The sequence below is a fragment of the Hemiscyllium ocellatum genome, chromosome 13, assembly GCF_020745735.1.
Source record: "Hemiscyllium ocellatum isolate sHemOce1 chromosome 13, sHemOce1.pat.X.cur, whole genome shotgun sequence".
NCBI classification, from domain to species: Eukaryota; Metazoa; Chordata; class Chondrichthyes; order Orectolobiformes; family Hemiscylliidae; genus Hemiscyllium; species Hemiscyllium ocellatum.
The window spans coordinates 3,578,873-3,598,543 of NC_083413.1; the positions used below are offsets into that span (position 1 = coordinate 3,578,873).

Sequence of the window (19,671 nt, forward strand, 5' to 3'; positions counted from 1 at the left end):
GGAGCAGGAGAGCCCTTCATCAACCATCAAACCCCCAAAAGAATCCGCACAATCTCAATGCAGGACCCAAATAAACTGTACCCTTTCTTCACGTGAAATTGATTTAGTTCCAAGCTCGTCACCGTACCTCTCACACACATATTCCATATCAGACTCCAACAGCCATCACTATCTTCCCGCCATTTCGGTTGGCAGGTGAAGCTTTTATCGCAGACTCCGTGACGTGCGTGCACGTCGCATGCGAGCCGCTGAGCGTGCGCAGTGTAGGAGACGGTGCTTGGGGGAAGGTGCCCGGTAGTGAGCATGCGCACTGTAAGGGACGTGTACCAGCTGCCAGCAGGTGGGCGTGCGCAGTGCCGGCTGTTGGATCGTGCGCGTGCGCGGTGTCGCCGACAGCCTGAGGTGATCGGGGTCTTCTCTCTCACGACGTCCTACTCGGTTGGAAGAAGTAGGCACCTGGATGTTACTGTATTCGTAATGTCTCCCGCGCTGTGATACGAAGTCCGGACGATTTTTGATTTGGACAGGAAGGGGGAAAAAAATCGTAACTTTCGCTATCAATTCAGAAGCTGCGGCCTGGAATCGAGTCAGAGCCCTGGCCTGTTTTTCCAGGCAGTGAAGCCGCCGCAGGCCCGAGCGGAGGTAAACATCGGGAAGGGGACTGGGGGGAGGGGTGGCTGTGAGAAAATATCAGTAAAAATAGAAGAAATAAAAGAGTTTAGGTCGAGCTTCTCCGAGAAAGGAGACCAGAATTAAAATGGAATTCAAGTGAAGGGCCGCGGTTGACCCTTTATCAACGTTTGTTCCCCCCCCCATTGCCCTCACTGGCCCTGGTTTGACAGCTTCATCCTATGGCTTCACCATCCAGTTGTGATATCAGAACTCGGTCTCGGACTTGGAAATCTTGCGTCAATGTGGTAAATATTGCCCTTTTGAGGTCAAAGCCCAATGTTTGAACAGATAACAGGAAGCCAATCCAATTAACCACAAATGTTGGGACACCCTTTAGAAAGAGCAAGCTCCTTTACCGGATGCAGCAGCAGCCATTTCTGTAGGTATTTGTAAATTTTACGATGTTATGTTGTGTCTTATGTACTGTCTCCAATGTAAGGTTTTTTCCAAGTCTGTTCAACAGGAGCGATAGGAAAATTGGATATTCGAAATGTTTTTGAAAGGAGGTGATTGACTATAGGAATAAATCTTGCAGAAATGGATAGTTTAGTGGATGAGTTATTAAATAATTGGGGCAAGACGTATTTTATTCATGTTGACATTTTTCACATTGCTGAGGATGATGATGCTGAGTGAAAGCAAGTGACCTTTTTAAAAAAAACTGCAGAGGAAAATCAGAGACATTACTTGCATTTCTGGAAGTCAATTATGGTGCAGTACTGTAGGAGGCCCTAGAATTTTTTTTAATAAATGGCTACTTGGAGAAGAAAGCTTCCACTCATGGTAAAGTACAAGTTCTTTCTTTCAACACTAAAGATGTGCAACTGTTCTAACTAATATTTTAGCAATCTAATTTTTCTGCCAGCTCTGAATACATCAGGAAGGATGAATATTTGGTACTACATTTTGGTTCTGCTTTTGTTTTAATTTCCTTTGTTTGAGCTATTTCTCCTTTTGCTAACATTGTTGATGAAAACATTCTAGTTTAGGCCCACTCATCTTTAAACTATGACCTTTTTGTGAAAATTGCATCCAAAAATGACAGGTATCAGCACACTGGTGGATTGTAAATACAAGAACTGTCCAGCATGAAGAAATTGGTTCAGTGACCACATTGCTTTTGTATATGGCAAATGATCATGTTGCTTCAGCTTTAAATGGCTCCAATGTTTGAAACCAAGCAAAATCAATAAAGCTTGAGTGACATGGTTCACCTTGTCTTGAATAACTCAAAATGGCATTCCACTAAGACCAATACATTAATTCTTGTGTATTACTGTATTTTCTCCATAGTTTTATTTAAACGAGAACTAATTTGTTTGAGCTGCTTCCCTAAATATTGTAGAATTTGGATTGGGTATGTGAGTTATATTGCTGTCCTGTGAAAGAGTTGGTTACTTCAACTTTTGTTCCCCATTAACACACATACACAAAGTGCCAAAGAAACTCGGCAGGTCTTTGTCATTCTGATGAAGGGTCACAGGACTTGAAAAATTAAACTCTGCTTTTTCATCTACAGATGTTGCTGATCATGCTTGTTTTTGTTTTAGATTTCCGAATCCACAGCTTTTTGTGCTGCCATGGAGTACAAAATAAAAACAGTGATTCAAACGGTTATGTCATTTAAGGCTGCTGCTCCAGTGAGTCATAAATAGGCAAACACACAGACTTAATTAATTGTTCATATTTTGTCAATTTACCTTTATACTGATTAAATTGCCAGAATTAGGCATGTTCTTCCTCTCAAGTCCTGAGTGCTTATTCGTATAATTTATTGGCTGGGAGCATGAGCAGCATGTGATGAATTTTCCTGAGGATGCTAGGGAGCGAAGGGAATTTCCTTCGGCATTTTTGAAGTCTTTGTTAATAATGGCATGTTGATTTAACTGAAGGTTGGTCTTCGGCTCATTGTTTACTGATGCTTCATCCTGAGCCATTTTGATGGTCATTTTTATTTGTGATGGTTTTCCGTTGCCTTTCATTCGTGGGGGCAGAACAAAGCAATAGTTCCAAAGTCTACCTCAGCTGAAACAGGAATCGAACCCAAGCTATTGGCATAATTCCAAATTACGTGTTAGCAATCTAGACAACTGAGCTAACTAACATCTAATAGTTAATAATAAGAGCCAATACGTATTAACCAATTACAAGTATGCTACTCTGTAGAATATAGTCAAAGCGAGAACAGTAGAACCATAGAATTTCACATCACAAAAGAGGGCTATCATATTTATGGGAACCATCTGAAAGAGTTGATCATTTAGGCACATCTCTGCTTTCTTTCCTCAAACCCTTTTCATTTTAAACCATTTATCCACTTGTTCTTTGTCGTATATATTCTGCTTCCAGCATTGTTTGTAGTATTTTTCCATGTTCTACCACCCTTTGTGCCAACTCATGATTGTTCCCTCTCTACTCGGGTCTTGAATTAATGATTTTTAATTTCTAACTGACGTGATAATATTAACAGAAACTTGTAATAGAATGACAACATTACTGTGTAGGTTGTAAATATAAAAAATATATTCAATGTTGTTACTCAGGTAGTTGCATTATGCCGTGCTGATATTCTTTGAAGAAATAACACTTTGTCCACCCCAGTCCAATACCGACATTATACTATATTAATAATTTATCATGTCGGATGGCATCCACTCCTAGCATTATTGGTGACCATCAGTATTTTGCCTTCCTGCACTCATCATTTCTCCCTGCCTTGCTACTGAAAACTGTAGCTGAAAATGTGTTGCTGGAAAGGTGCAGCAGATCAGGCAGCATCCAAGGAGCAGGAGAATCGACGTTTCGGGCATGAGCCCTTCTTCAGGATTCTCATTAAAAACTGGAATCAATGGGAATGGGGACAAATTGTCCACTGTTTGGAATCATACCTGGTACATAGAAAGATAGTTGTGGTTGTTGGAAGTCAGTCATCTCAGTGCCAGGACATCTCTGTAGGAGTTCCTCAGGTTAGTGTTTGAGACCAGCCATCCTCAGGTGCTTCATTAGTGACATGACCTCCATCATAAGGTCAGAAGTGGAGATATTCACTGATTGCACAATATTCAGCACCATTCACAACTCTTCAGATACTGAAACTGTCCATGTTCAAATGTAGTGAGACCTGCAAATTTTCCTGAGCTGAAAAATGGAAAGTAACATTGGAACACAAACGCCAGGCAATGACTATCTTCAGTAAGAGACGATCTAACCACTGCACATTTTCTTTCAGTGGCTTTACAAGTATTGAGTCCATCACTCTCAACATCATGGAGGTGTTGAGCAGGAACTCAGCTGGAATCGCCATATAAATAGCATGGCTACAAAAGCATGTCAGATCCTAGGAATAGTGCAGCAAGTAACTCATCTCCTGACTCCCCTTTGCCTATCTACCATCTAGAAGGCACACGTCAGGAATGTCTTGGAATATTCCCCTCTTACCTGAATTAGTGCAGCTCCATCAACACTTGAGGTTTGGGACAATCCAGGATGAAGCAGCCCACTTGATTGGCACCACACTTCTCCTACCACCAAAATTGATAGCAGCAGTTGGTACCATCCACAGGCTGCACTGCAAAGATTCACCCAGGCTCCTGAGACAGCAACCTCCAAACCCCCAACCAGTATTGGCCAGAAGGACAAGGGCTGAAAATGTGTTGCTGGTTAAAGCGCAGCAGGTCAGGCAGCATCCTGCAGTAGATACCCAGGAACACCACCACCAGCAAGCTACTCACCATTCTGACTTGAAATATATCGCTGTTCCTTCACTGTCACTGGGTCAAAGTCTGGGACTTCCCTCCATAAGGGCATTATGGGTCAACCAACAGTACATGAATTGCAGTGGTTCAAGAAGGTAGCTCACCACCATCTTAAGAGTACCTAGGAATGGGCTATAAATACCCACATCATGAATTTTAAAAACCCAGTTATTTGAACAAGCTTTTGGTAACCTTCCTAATAACACCTTCCTTGATCTATCATTTTTTTTTGTTGTATGTACCTTTGTGGTGCACTTTGAGATATTTTAGTATGCTAATGATGTTGTAAAAATGCACATTACTGTTGTAGTGTTACATAGCTCAAATTGGTGTCTCCCAAAACAAGATGTTTTGTATAATAAAAGCTGTAACTTAGTGGATATATGAGAATTCCACACATCTGCTGAAGCACGAGTGACAATGTTGCAGTTGTGCATTCTAATTGTAAATTAGGGAAGGGGTACTGAAATTCCCCTAAAGATATTGTGTAACTAACTTCTCAGATATTTTTGAATTGTACAAGGCCAGTTCGAGTCAGACAGTAGGGGGACCAATGTTTGGAGACTGTTTTAATAGTGTGCTTATTCCTGATAAGAGCTATATTAGTTTCTGATTCATTCCATTTCAGTTTGTGGATTGTGTTTAATTTTCTTTTGCAGTTAAGGTTTATCTAGCATTTAATCCTTTTTATGGTTGCCATGCTTGTTCTGATGTTCATTATTATTTTGCAGTATCATGAATGTAGCAGCGTTTCCTTCCCCTGCTGCTGATATGGCTGAAATTAACCGCATCCAGTATGAGATGGATTACACTGAAGGCATTAGCCAGCGAATGAGAGTACCCGAGAAGCTACAGGTTGCACCAGAAGATGGTGAAGACAGGTGGGCAAAAGGCGATTGTCAGAACAACACAGTTGTGATGGAGGTGCCAGAAAGGATTTTTATAGCAGGTATTCTATTCCTGGTTCAGGCTAAAACTATAGTAAAGAAATATTATGTCACAACTGAATTACATTGAATGTACAACATCATAATAAACATGAGGCTCAAAGGGCTCTGAAGTGGTGTTTATGCTTCAGACAGACCTCTAGCTTTATCAACATATCTTTCTAATTCTTTTTCACTTACTTACATATCTAGCTTCCTCTTAAATACATCAATGTAATTCATCTCAATCACTCCATACAGTAGTATGGAGTGATTGAGAGCCCTGATGAAGGGCTCTGGCCCGAAACGTCGATTTTCCTGTTCCTTGGATGCTGCCTAACCTGCTGTGCTTTAACCAGCAACACATTTTCAGCTCCTCTTAAATACATCAATGTAATTCATCTCAATCACTCCATATAGTAGTGAGATTCATAATGACACCACTCTCTGGGTGAAGATATTTTTAGGACATTTAAAGATGTTTTTTAAGGGTATCAAACTGTAGGGCATATCTTCAGAGTAAGCTGTCACCCAATTAAGACAAAGGTGAGGATTATTTTTAAGGAGAGCTTTCACCTGCCAATAAGGTTGCCAGAAATCTTCCAGGAGTCTCCACGTTCTTAATTGATTCTAACCACTTGGTAGGTAGCAAATTTCCCTCCACTGTTTAAGAAGGGAGACAGAGAAGAAAGGGAAGTACAGATCTGTTAGCCTTGCATCTGCAGTAGGAAGACATTATAATCTAATGTAAAGGACAGGATAGATAGGCACTGCATGATAATGATATGTTTGGGCATATTCAGTGTTACAGGGGTCAACTTGACAAATTAATAAGAGAACTTCAGGAAAACAGGACAATGATTGTTTACCTCATATGAAGAAAATAACACCGGTCAAAGCTTGCTGTACTGCATTACAGAATACCTTCAAATGTAATACAGATGACAGCATGCATATTACAATTCCCACACTTCAATATCTATGTGTCCAATATCATCTTTGCTTCCAAAATTAAAAATTGCAACAACAACCGGTTTATTTGGGAGTACAAGCTTCCAGAGCGCTGGTAGCTAGTGGGACAGGATCATAGGACACAAAAGCTCTGAAAGCTTGTAATTCCAAATAAACCTGTTGGACTGTAACCTGGTGTTGTGATTTTTAACTTTGTCCACCCCAGTCCAACACCAGCAACTTCACATCTTTGTTTCCTGCAGGCTTTGTAGGCATTATTTGTTACTCACATGAGGCCTTGGGTAGCTACTAACATTCACAGTCCAGATGTCTTGTATGTTTGCTCCCTTATGCTTTGCTAGCTTCATTTATTGCTGCTCAAGCTTTAATAACTCTTCAATAATCTAACCCCTTCAGCCAGCATGGGTTGCAAATGGGGAATCCTGTTTGAAGAATACGTTAGAGTTTTTTTGAAGATGTTAACAAAATTGATAAAGCATAGTGAAGGATGTAGTATACTTAGATTTTCAGAAGGCTTTGATAAAGTCCTCCACAGGAGGCTGGTTAGAAAACTTAAAGCAGATGGGATACGAGATAATGTAATGGCATGGGTCAATGTTTTTTCTGTTGGTTAGCCAGAGTTTAGGAACAAATGGATCTTTCCTGTCTTGGCAGGCTGTGATGATACAAAGCTAAGTGTGAATTTGTGAATGATACAAAGCTAAATGTGAATATGTGTTCTGAGGAAGTTGTAAAGTGGCTTTAGGAAGATTTGGACAGCCTTTGTGAATGAGCAAGAGCATGATAGATGGATTATAATGTGGAAAAAGGTGAGATTATTCACTTTGTAGGTAAAACAGACTTGTAGCATATTCCTTAAATGTTAAGAGGTTGGGAAGTGTAATTGTATAAAGGGACCTATGTGTCCTTGTCAATAAACCAATGAAGGTAATGTGCAGGTGCAGCATGGTATGAAGTCAGAAGTTCGACGACACCAGGTTATGGTCCAGCAGGATTATTTAAAATCACAAGTTTTTGGAGTGCTGCTCCTTCTTCAGCAGAAGTAGAGGGAGGCACACTGGCACAATATATTTTTTTTTTACTTTTAGTTGAATTGCCTAATAACCAAATTAATGTCAATCCGACTGCTAAGGTGCACTCACAACCACATGCTTTTAAGTGGGAAAAATCTCCACGTTAAAGATACCCATTAAAACTATTTTTTAGTCAATTTGTTCCTAGAGACAACGTAGGGTAGTGAATTTATTGCCAGTTCCTAATTGCCCTTTGAAATAACTGCCCAGAGGCTGGTGTCCTGTCACCAAAATACCCTTTATTTACTTGTACACAGTACACTGGCTGTGGCCAGCCAGCTCAGAGTCAGTCCATGAATTAAGGCAATTCTAAATCCCCTGCTAATATTTTTTAAATACATTCTTTTTTCCCCACCCTTACCCCCACAGTACCACCTAACTGTGGTAGTGCTGATATTTTCCCCAGCACCCATATTGTGTGTGCGCAGATGTGAGACAAAGTGAAGGACAGCAGGTGTACAAATCTTTATTCAATTTCCACCACCAGGAAGAAAGGCAACACCCGAGTGGCCAGTGACAAGCAATGCCCTCCTTATCAAAGGACAATGCGTGATCAAACAGTGAAGGGGAGGGAAGAGGTTAAATCAAAATAGAGTTGGAGGGGAAATAAAACATTCTACTCCCTGCACTGCCCACCTCTCCCAACAGCTCAAGGGTGTTGGTAGACACCCACGTGCTCCCTCACCAGGGACACCCAGGCTTGAACATAACCATGGAAGAGGGGCAAGCAATTGGCCATAACAACCCCTCTGCAGCCTACTGCCTGAACCTGTTTATGGCCAATTTGGCCAGGCCCAGGAGCAGACCCACAAGGAAATCCTCTGACCTACTCTCCCCCCTCTGTACCGGGTACCCAAAGATCAGGAGCGTGGGACTGAAGTGCAACCAAAATCAGAGGAGAAGGTTCTCTAGAAAGTTAAAAAGGGAGAGCAAACAACCACACCCAATATATATATTTATATATATGGTCCACAGACTCCACAGCACCACATGCAGGGGTGAGCGCAGATGGGATTCCGCCACACACCTGAGCAATGTCCAACTGGTGCACTGTCAGGTAGGAGTACAGCCATTTTAAGGCGTCGAATGGCAGCAGCCTTGAACCAGATGTCTACCGCTGCCCTGCTCACTATATCCTGTGGTAGCGTCCAGCCCAGACCCCCGCCATCCAGCACATCCCCAAACGTGGTCAGCCACGAGCCTCCCCTCCGACAGCCACTTGAACCTACAACAGGCACAATATATAGCGGAGGGATAATGGCAAGATAATTTGAGGTAATTAAGGGTGTCAACAGGTGAGTACAAATTGTGAGAGTAGTGTCAGCAGGCTGAATAACAAGTCTTTTTAGGTATTCAAGAGAGTCAACAGATTAATACAACTGGTGTAAGTAAAATGTCAACAACTCAATAACAAGTGAAGGGATGATCTAATGTAGAGAAATAATTACAAATAATGAAAAATAAGATCGTACTGGAGACAAACAAAATGGTTAGAATAAAGAGTAGGTATCAGTGTCGCATGACGAGGGTTTAACCAAAGTAACAAGTAATCAAAACTATACAAACTAATAAAGGTAGCCTTGATTTGGAGGAGCTGGTGTTGAACTGGGATGGACAAAGTTAAAAATCAAACAACACCAGGTTATAGTACAACAGGTTTATTTGGAGTTTCCTGGTGTTGTGATTTTTAACTAATTAAGATAGACACTTTAGATTAGATTAGATTAGATTAGATTAGACTTACAGTGTGGAAACAGGCCCTTCGGCCCAACAAGTCCACACCGACCCGCCGAAGCGCAACCCACCCATACCCCTACATTTACCCCTTACCTAACACTACAGGCAATTTAGCATGGCCAATTCACCTGACCCGCACATCTTTGGACTGTGGGAGGAAACCGGAGCACCCGGAGGAAACCCACGCAGACACGGGGAGAACGTGCAAACTCCACACAGTCTGTCGGGAATTGAACCCGGGTCTCAGGCGCTGTGAGGCAGCAGTGCTAACCACTGTGCCACCGTGCCGCCCACAACTTGTTATTTGGTTTGTCAACACTACTCATGCTATTTGTACTTATTGGGTTGACACTCTTAATTGCCTCAAATTATCTAGCCTTTGTCTCTTGACCTTATGTATTGTGTGCCTGTGCACCTCCATCCACTTTATCTGACAAAGGATTAATACTCCAAAAGCTTATGATCTAAAATAAATTTGTTGGACTATACCCGGTGTCATGTGACTTTTGATCTTGTCCACCCCAGTCCAACACCAGCATCTCCACATCATGGCTAGCATGCTATTAGGAAGTCCACAAGAATGTTAGCCTTTATTGCAAGAAGATTTGAGTACAGGAATAGTGAAGTGTGGCTTGAATTACACAGAAGCTTGGTTAGACTACACCTTAGGCCCAGTTTTAGTCTCTATGTCAGGAAGTATTTAATTGCCAAAGAAGGCTTGCAATGAAAGTTCACCAGACTTGTTCCCAAGTTGGTGGGAATGTGTTATGAAGAGAAATTGGGTCTCTGTTCTCTAGAATTTCAAAGAATTAAAGGTGATCTCATTAAAGCTAATCAAATAATTAGAGGGATGTCCTTGAAATTCTTCAACATAGAGAGCTGTGAAGTTCAGTCTTTCAGTTTGTTTAAGATAGAGGTTGATAGGTTTCTGACTACTAGTGACATCCAGGGTTATGTGGATGAGGTGGGCATAAACCATTGAAGTGTTCAGTCAGCCATGATTGTATTGAATGGTGGGGCAACGCAATGGCCTGCACCAGTTCTTATATCCCTACGATTTTCTTTTCTGTTGAGAGCAATGAATCTGTGGAATTCTTTGTATTAGAGGGTTGTAGAGAGTCTTCAAGTATGTTCAAGGATCAGATACATATAGATCACTAAGGAAATTAACAGCTATAGAAAAATGTAAGAATGCGGAGTTGAAGGTTTTCAGATGAGCTATCTCATTGAATGGGAAAGCAGATTCCTCAGGCTGTATTCCCTATTTCACCTACACATTGAATTTTTGGGATATTACTCATGTCTTCCACCGTGAAGACTGTCGAAAAGTAACTATTCAGTTCCTCAGCCATTTCTTTGTCCCGACTACTGTCTCTCCAGCATCATTTTCCACTTTGTTACCTCTTTTGCCCTTGATAGATATAAAAACATTTCTGGTCTTTCTTTGTAGGGGGCCCACCTACCCCACTCCCTATTTATTTCTCATCCCTCTTTCCCCCTTCACATTCCTGATGAAGAGATTATGCCCGAAACGTCGACCCTCCTGTTCCTCAGATGCTACCTAACCTGTTGTGCCTTTTTTGACTCTGATTCTCCAGCATCTGCAGTCCTCATTTTGTTCAAATTGCAAACCATACCATGTAGAAGTTATGCTTTGCTGAAAATGTATTTGTTGGCTGCTAAAAAGCACCACCTGTGTTTCTAGTACTATTTTGTGCATGTTTTCTGTGCCTCTATTCTATCCACCAAAGCCAACTTCTGCAATACTGCATTTTTCAAGTGGTTGCAAATTATGACCAGTTCCGAACACACAGGAAGTTGCACTTTTATTTTGAATGTTGTGTATCATTTATGTCCTTCGCTGTAAGGGATGGAGGCACTTGTATTTGCTCATAGGCTAATCCATCATAGAGTCCTACAGCACAGAGGACTCAGAGATGGACAGCATGGAAACAGACCCTTCAGTCCTACTCGTCCATGCTGACCAAATACCCCAACCCAATCTAGTCCCACCTGTCAGCACCTGGCCCATATCCCTCCCAACCCTTCCTATTCATATACCCATCCAAATGCCTCATAACTGTTGCAATTGGAACACCCTCCACCACACCCTCTGGCAGCTCATTCCATACACGTACCACCCTCTGCGTGAAAACGTTGCCCCTTAGTCTCTCTTATATCTTTCCCCTCTCACCCTAAACCTATGCCCTCTAGTTCTGGACTTGCAGACCCTAGGGAAAAGACTTTGCCTATTTACCCTATATATGCCCCTCATAATTTTGTAAACCTGTGAGGTCACCCCTCAGCCTCCGATGTTCCAGAGAAACAGCCCCAGCCTGTTAAACCGCTCTCTATGGCTCAAATCCTCCAACCCTGGCAACATCCTTGTAAATCTTCTCTGAACCCTTTCAAATTTCACAACATCTTTCCGATAGCAAGGAGACCAGAATTGCACCAAAATATTCCAACAGTGGCTTAACCAATGTCTTTTACAGCTGCAACGTGATCTCCCAACTCCTGTACTCAATACTCTGACCAATAAAGGAAAGCATACCAAATGCCTTCTTCACCATCCTATCTACCTGCAACTCCACTTTCAAGGAGCTATGAACCTGCACTCCAAGGTCTCTTTGTTCAGCAACACTCCCTAGAACCTTACCATTAAGTGTATAAGTCCTGCTAAGATTTGCTTTCCCAAAATGCAGCACCTCTCATTTATCTGAATTGAACTCCATCTGCCACTTCTCAGCCCATTGGCTCAACTGGTCAAGATCCTGTTGTAATTTGAGGTAACCCTCTTCGCTGTCCACTTCATCTCCAATTTTAGTGTCATCTGCAAACTTACTAACTGTATCTCTTATGCTCATATCCAAATCATTTATGTAAATGACAAAAAGTAGAAGGCCCAGCAACGATCCTTGTGGCACTCCACTGGTCACGGGCCTCCAGTCTGAAAATCAACCCTCCACCACCACCCTCTGTCTTCTATCTTTGAGCCAGTTCTGTAACCAGATGGCTAGTTGTCCCTGTATTCCATGAGATCTAACCTCGCTAATAAGTCTCCATGGGGAACCTTGTCGAACGCCTTACTGAAGTCCATATAGATCACATCTACAGCTCTGCCCTTATCAATCCTCTTTGTTACTTCCTCAAAAAACTCAATCAAGTTTGTGAGATGTGATTTCCCACACACAAAGCCATGTTGATTATCCCTAATCAGTCCTTGCCTTTCCACATACATGTACATCCTGTCCCTCAGGATCCCTCCAACAACTTGCCCACCACCGACGTCAGGCTAACTGTTCTATAGTTCCTAGTCTTGTCCTTACCACCTTTCTTAAACAGTGGCACCATGTAAGCCAACCTACAGTCTTCCGGCACCTCACCTGTGACTATCAATGATAAAAATATCTCAGGAAGAGGCCCAGCAATCACTTCTCTAGCTTCCCAAAGAGTTCTCAGGTGCACCTGATCAGGTCCTGAGGATTTATCCACTTTTATGCATTTCAAGACCTCCAGCACTTCCCCCTCTGTAATATGGACATTTTGCAAGATGAACCCATCTATTTCCCTACAGTCGATATCTTCCATATCCTTTTCCACAGTGAATACTGATGCAAAATACTCATTTAGTATCTCCCCCATTTTCTGTGGCTCCACACAAAGGCGGCCTTGCTGATCTTTGAGGGGCCCTATTCTCTCCCGAGTTACCCTTTTGTCCTTAATGTATTTGTAAAAACCCTTTGGATTCTCCTTAATTCTATTTGTCAAAGCTATCTCATGTCCCCTTTTTGCCCTCCTGATTTCCCTCTTAAGTATACTCCTACTTTCTTTATATTCTTCAAAGGATTCACTTCTTTTTCTTAACCAAACCCTAAATTTCTTTAATCATCCAGCATTCCCTATACCTACCAGCCTTCCCTTTCATCCTAACAGGAATATACTTTCTCTGGATTCTCATTATCTCATTTCTGAAGGCTTTCCTTTGGTCCAAATTGGTCCATGCTGATCAAAATGTCCATCCACGTAAACCCCATTTCCTTGCACTTGGCTCATATCTTTCTTATCCTTTCCTATCCATGTGTGTGTCCAAATGCATTTTAAATGTTATTAATCTACCTGCATCAAACTCGTCTGTTGGCAGCTCATTCCATATGCGTACCACCCTTTGCATTTTTTAAAATAGTTGCCCCTTTGGTTCCCTTTTATTCTTTCCCCTCTAACCTTAAACTGATGCCCTCTAGTCCTTGATTCCCCAACACTGAGAAAGACTGAGTGCATTCACCCTATCCATGCCTCTCATGATCTTATACACATCTATAACCTCCCCCCTCAGTCTCCTACGCCCTAAGGAAAAATGTCCTAGCTTGTCCAACCTCTCCCTATAACTAGGACCATTGAGTCCAGACAACATCCTTGTAAATTTCTTCTGCACTCTTTCCAGTTAAATAATATCTTTCCTGTAAACAAAGTGACCAAAACTGAACGTGATACTCCAAGTGCGGCCTCACCATTGTCCTGTGTAACTGCAACATAACTTCCCAACGTCTATGCTCAGTGCCCTGTGTGATGAAGGTCAGTTTGTCAAAAGCCACCTTCCCTGTCCTGCCTACCTGTGACTCCACTTTCAGTGAACTGTGGCCCTGAACTCCAAGATCCCTCTGTTCCACTAAACTCCTTAAGGCTCTACCATTCACCATGAAACTCCTACCTTGATTCGACATTCCAAGTCATTGATATCAATAACACAGTAATGGGCCCAGCACCAAACTCTGAGGCACTCCGCTAGTCACAGGCCTCCAGTCCGACAGGCATCCTTCCACTATTATCCTCTGCTTCATACAATCCAGACAATTTTGTGTCCAATTTGCCAAATCCCCTTGGATTCCATGCAATCTGACCTTCAGAACAGCTTACCATATGGAATCTGATCAAAGGCCTTACTGAAGTCTGTGTCGACTACACCTCCCACCCTGCCCTCATCAACTTTCCTGGTTATTTCATCAAAGAACTCTAACAAATTTGTGAGGCATGATCTCCAACTCATAAAACTATGTTGACTACACCTAATCAAATCCTGTCTTTCCAAATGCAGTGCATGCAAGGTACCAAAGTTTGTAATTCTCTACCCAAGAGAACTTTGCAAATGGAGATGAGGTAGTTCAGCCTGCTCCTGTGTCTTATGTACATAATGAGGTATTACATTCTTTGCACACACACAGGTTATCTGACATAAGTGTTCCATCTTCGTTTTGAAGAAAGAAACAAACTACAGCATTTAAAAGGCATCTCAATGGGTATATGAATAGGAAGGGTTTCGAGGGATATGGGCCAAGTGCTGGCAAATGGGACTAGATTAAGTTAGGATATCTGGTCGGCATGGACAAGTTGGACCGAAGGGTCTGTTTCCATGCGGTACATCTCTGACTCTATTTTTGCAGTGTTCTTCTCATAGTTAGTTTCCACCCACAATGCCCCAATCTCCACCATGACCAGGGCAATGAAACAGGTACCGAATCCACTCGGAGATTGAACCCCATTACATTGGCACCAATCCAGTTAACAATAGTAGCTCAGTTTACTGAGCCAACTGATCTCTGAAGGAGTCTTAAGTTTTGTGGCAAAGTGCATTTTGTAATTTGGAGCTTTGGATACTTGGGTAGCGGCTTTGATTTTTGCCCTCAGCAATCAAGTAGTTGAGCAGGAATCTCCTCTACTGTCACCACCTGCTATTAATGTATTTTGGAAGGATTTGCAGATTTTTACTCAATCTATTTGGCTGTGTTATGAATGCATCTTCTTTCGCCATCATGCATAGGAGTGGATCTTGAACCCATGGTATATGGATAAATACTTTGATACCTATTTTATTGTATACTTGTGGCATAATTTATATTTCAGAGCAGAGATTTGTGAAGTTGTAATCTTTTTTAAAAAAACTTTTGAGTCCAAAAGATAATCCATACAATAGTCTATATAATTTAAGGGAAAAAGGCAGGAAAGTGGGTTGAGGTTTGTCAGATCAACAATGATCTCATTTAATGGTAAAGTGGACTCGACGTTTAAATAGGAGAAAGTGAGGACTGCAGATGCTGGAGGCCAGGGTTGAAAAATGTGGTGCTGGAAAAACAGAGGAGGCCAGGCAGCATCTGAGGAGCAAGAAAATCGACTTTTCAGGCATAAGCCCTTCTTCAGGAATGAGGCAGGTGTGCCAAGCGGGCTGAGATAAAAGGTGGGGGGGAGGGAATTTGGGGAGGGGCGCTGGGAATAGGATAGGTGGAAGGAGGTGAGGGTGATAGGCCGGAGAGGGGGTGGGGCGGAGCGGAGAGGTCAGGAAGAAGGTTGCCGGTCAAGAGGGCGGTGCTGAATCCAGGGGTTGGGACTGAGATAAGGTAGGGGGAGGGGAAATGAGGAAGCTGGAGAAATCTACATTCATCTCGTGTGGTTAGAGGGTTCCTAGGCGGAAGATGAAGTGCTCTTCCTCCAGGCGTCGTGTGGTCAGGCTCTGAAGATGGAGGAGGCCAAGGACCTGCATGTCCTTGGCGGAGTGGGGGGGTGGGGGGGATGGGGAGGGATTAGTGTTTAGCCACGGGGCGGTTGAGTTGGTTGGTTGCGGGTGTCCCAGAGGTGTTCCCTGAAATGTTCTGCAAGTAGGAGGCCTGTCTCCCCAATGTAGAAGAGACCACGTCGGGTGCAGAAGATACAGTAAATGATGTGTGTGGAGGTGCAGGTGAATTTGCGACAGATATGGAGGAATCCATTGGGGCCTTGGAGGGAGGTGAGGGTGGAGGTGTGGGCGCAAGTTTTGCACTTCTTGCGGTTGCAGGGGAAGGTGCTGAAAGTGGAGGTTGGGTTGGTGGGAGGTGTGGACCTGACAAGGCATTCGCGGAGGGAGTGGTCTCTCCAGAACGCTGATCGGTGGTGGGGTCTGTTTGGAGGTGGCAGAAATGACGGAGGATGATACAATATATCTGGAGGTTGGTGGAGTGGAAGGTGAGGACCAGTGGGGTTCTGTCCTAGTGGTGATTGGAGGGGCGGGGTTCAAGGGCGGAGGTACAGAAAGTGGAGGAGATGCGGTGGAGAGCATTATCAACCACGTCGGAGGGGAAATCGTGGTCTTTGAAGAAGGAGGCCATTTGGGTAATTCGTTAGTGGAATTGGTCCTCCTGGGAGCAGATGCAGCGGAGGCGAAGGAATTGGGAATATGGGATGGTGTTTTAACAGGGGGCAGGGTGGGAGGAAGTGTAATCTGGGTAGCTGTGGGAATCGATCGGTTTGTAGTAAATGTCTATGTTGAGTCGGTTGCCCAAGATAGAAATGGAGAGGTCTAGGAAGGGGAGGGAGGAGTCTGAGACGGGCCACAACCCGACCAACTCCCGCAACTACCTAGATTACACCACCTCCCACCCTGCCTCCTGTAAAAACGCCATCCCATATTCCCAATTCCTTCGCCTCTGCCACATCTGCTCCCAGGAGGACCAATTCCACTACCGAACAACCCAAATGGTCTCCTTCTTCAAAGACCGCAATTTCCCCTCCAACTTGGCCGACGATGCTCTCCACCACATCTCCTCCACTTTCCGTATCTCCGCCCTTGAACCCCGCCCCTCTAATCGCCACCAGGACAGAATCCCACTGGTCCTCGCCTTCCACCCCACCAACATCTGGATACGTTGTATCATCCTCCGTCATTTCCGCCACCTCCAAACAGACCCCACCACCAGGGATATATTTCCCTCCCCATCCCCAGCATTCCGGAGAGACCACTCCCTCCGCGACTACCTTGTCAGGTCCACACCCCCAACAACCCAACCTCCACTCTCGGCACCTTCCCCTGCAACCGCAAGAAGTGCAAAACTTGCACCCACACCTCTCCACCCTCACCTCCCTCCAAGGCCCCAATGGATCCTTCCATATCCGTTGCAAATTCACCTGCACCTCCACACACACCATAAAGGCTTTTGCCCGAAACGCCGATTTCGCTGCTCGTTGGATGCTGCCTGAACTGCTGTGCTCTTCCAGCCCCATTGATCCAGAATCATTTACTGCATCCGCTGTGGTCTCCTCAACATTGGGGAGACAAGCCGCCTACCTGCGGAATGTTTCAGGGAACACCTCTGGACACCCGCACCAACCAACCCAACTGCCCCATGGCTGAACACTTTAACTCCCCCTCCCACTCTGCCAAGGACATGCAGGTCCTTGGGCGCCTCCATCCCCAGACCCTGACCACACGACGCCTGGAGGAAGAGCGCCTCATCTTCAGCCTAGGAACCCACCAACCACACGGGATGAATGTAGATTGCTTCAAGTTTCCTCATTTCCCCTTCCCCCATCTTAACTCAGTCACAATCCCCGGATTCAGCACTGCCCTCTTGACCCTCAATCTTCTTCCTGACCTCTCCGCCCCCACCCCCTCTCCGGTCTATCACCCTCACCCTCACCTCCTTCCACCTATCCTATTCCCAGCGACCCTCCCCCCACCTTTTATCTCAGCCCGCTTGGCACACCAGCCTCGTTCCTGAAGAAGGGCTTTTGCCCGAAATGTTGATTCTTCTGCTCCTCGGATGATGCCTGATCTGCTGTGTTTTTCCAGCGCCACATTTTTCAACTCAACGTTTAAATAGCCTACCTCTGCTTCTACATCTTATGATCTTATGCTATTACATACCACCTTTATTCCATACCATACTATTGACTCTGCATTTCACAATAGTGCTGGTCATTCTTTTAGTTAGTAGTGTTTTTTGCTTAGCAATTAGTGATTTGATAAAATAATATAATTGTACAATCAAGGAAACCTTATAAAGTCTGACAAACTATGCTGGTTTTTGTTTTAGGTGACAATAACAATACTAGACCAAGGGATCTTGATCTTATGACATCAACCCCTACAGAACCTTTGGCATTGAAAACCCCTCCTCGTGTGCTCACTTTAAGTGAACAACCTTTAGATTTCTTGGATCTTGAGCGACCTGTTGCTTCAACACAACAAAGTGATGAGGTAAAGTAATGATACAAGTATAATCTATTGCACCCTAATTCTGTGTCTCTCACAAAGCAGAATGAAAAATTAGTGTAACAGGACTGCACTTCAACAAAATATGTAATACTATTGTTACATGCTTTTTGTTGTTGTAGGTAATAGGTAAGTATATGTTAACATACTTGCTATTGATCGGTCCATTGTGCAGAATGGATAGTAATGATTCTTCAGTAATGAGAGTCAGTTCTTGCTGATGAGAAGGTCACTGTCTGGGGTATGGTGTGGTGTTGATAGTCTTTTTGGTTTCCCTGATGTGTCTTGTAAAACAGTGTAAGATGAATGAATCTAGAGTTCAACAGTTGGATATGGTGGTTATTAATTTGAGCATGTTTGACAATAATTGAGTCATTCAATTCATTGTGTTTGAAGCAGGCTTGATTTCTTGTCAATCTAACATGGTTGGTACAGATAAAGCAATAGCCCGCTCTCTTGTGATCTGTCATTCTAAGAAAATTGTGCATTAGCCATGCTATGCAAACGAATGGAGTCGGAATCGCATTATAGCCATCACGTGTAAGGGAAGTTCGAGTTGTACAAATAACAATCTAAATTCTTCAATCGCATTAAAGCCAATTCGAGTTGAGGAAACACACGTGATAGCAGAATTGACTGTATACAGGCAGGTGTGCAGTCACATGGTGTGCTGTAAATTATTGGTTTATGAAGTAGTTTCTTGTAGTTATAATAGATGGAATCAAGTTTTTTTGATAACTTGTATCAGACTTCTCTGTCTGCAGACTTGTATGTAGGTTGCAGTCTGCAAGATAAAGCCAATATAGTGAAAGCTGACCCTTGGCTTAATGGAAGTAGTTGTTATAGAGGAAGTAATAAGTAAGTTTTGTGTAAAAGGGAATTTGTTCAGTTAAAATTAAATAAACTTAAATTGGCAAAGTTCTTGATGTAGATGTTTCTTATCACTGATAGAGTAGCTTCTTCCATTAGAGTATTGGAAACCGATTAGAGGGAGCAGGGATGATGGCAAGATTGGTAATTTAGGTTTGTGCCAGTATGAATGGGCTTATAGTGAATATGATGTATTGGTATGTCACTGTAAGACTTTATGATGAAAATATTTAAGAAATAGTATGGAAAGTTGTTGATATTTAAATGTCTTACTGAGTTTTTTGCCTCTAAAATATTTACAGCTAAATGCTCACAGGGAAATATAAGAACTTGGACAGCTCAGCTAAATTTAATGTGACCTGTGGAAATGTAGTTATTCCTCATCACACTTCAGTGAACTGCAGTAGGTGTAAACGAGTACACGCTCAGGGTATAAGAGTGACGAAGGGATTGGCTTTGTTACGTGACATAATGGAATGTTAAGCAAAATGTGTTTTTCTGTCACAGGAACATAAAGCAAAAGCAAGTTTATTCACTTTTTTTTCCAATGAAATTTATGCTTAATCACTTCAAATCTCAAAACACTTAAGTGGGTGCCCAGAACAGTTGACCATGAGCTAACATGTCCTTTGGAGAACTCGATCATT

At 43.1% G+C, this 19,671-nt stretch overlaps 1 protein-coding gene across 5 annotated transcripts in view; it reads left to right on the forward strand.

The window, feature by feature from the left end:
• The first annotated feature begins 370 nt into the window (after nucleotides 1–370).
• mffa (mitochondrial fission factor a) overlaps nucleotides 371–19,671 on the forward strand; it is a 40,201-nt gene continuing 20,900 nt past the window's right edge. Inside the window, exons 1-3 of one of the 5 annotated variants that reach the window (XM_060834473.1) lie at nucleotides 371–642; nucleotides 5,159–5,376; nucleotides 17,976–18,139. In XM_060834473.1, the coding sequence (XP_060690456.1) occupies nucleotides 5,163–5,376; nucleotides 17,976–18,139 (378 nt within the window). In that variant the 5' untranslated portion in view covers nucleotides 371–642; nucleotides 5,159–5,162. Of the gene's footprint in view, nucleotides 643–821; nucleotides 1,052–5,158; nucleotides 5,377–17,975; nucleotides 18,140–19,671 lie in introns of those variants that run through there. The other 4 variants (XM_060834472.1, XM_060834474.1, XM_060834475.1 and 1 more) reach the window with 4 other exon arrangements.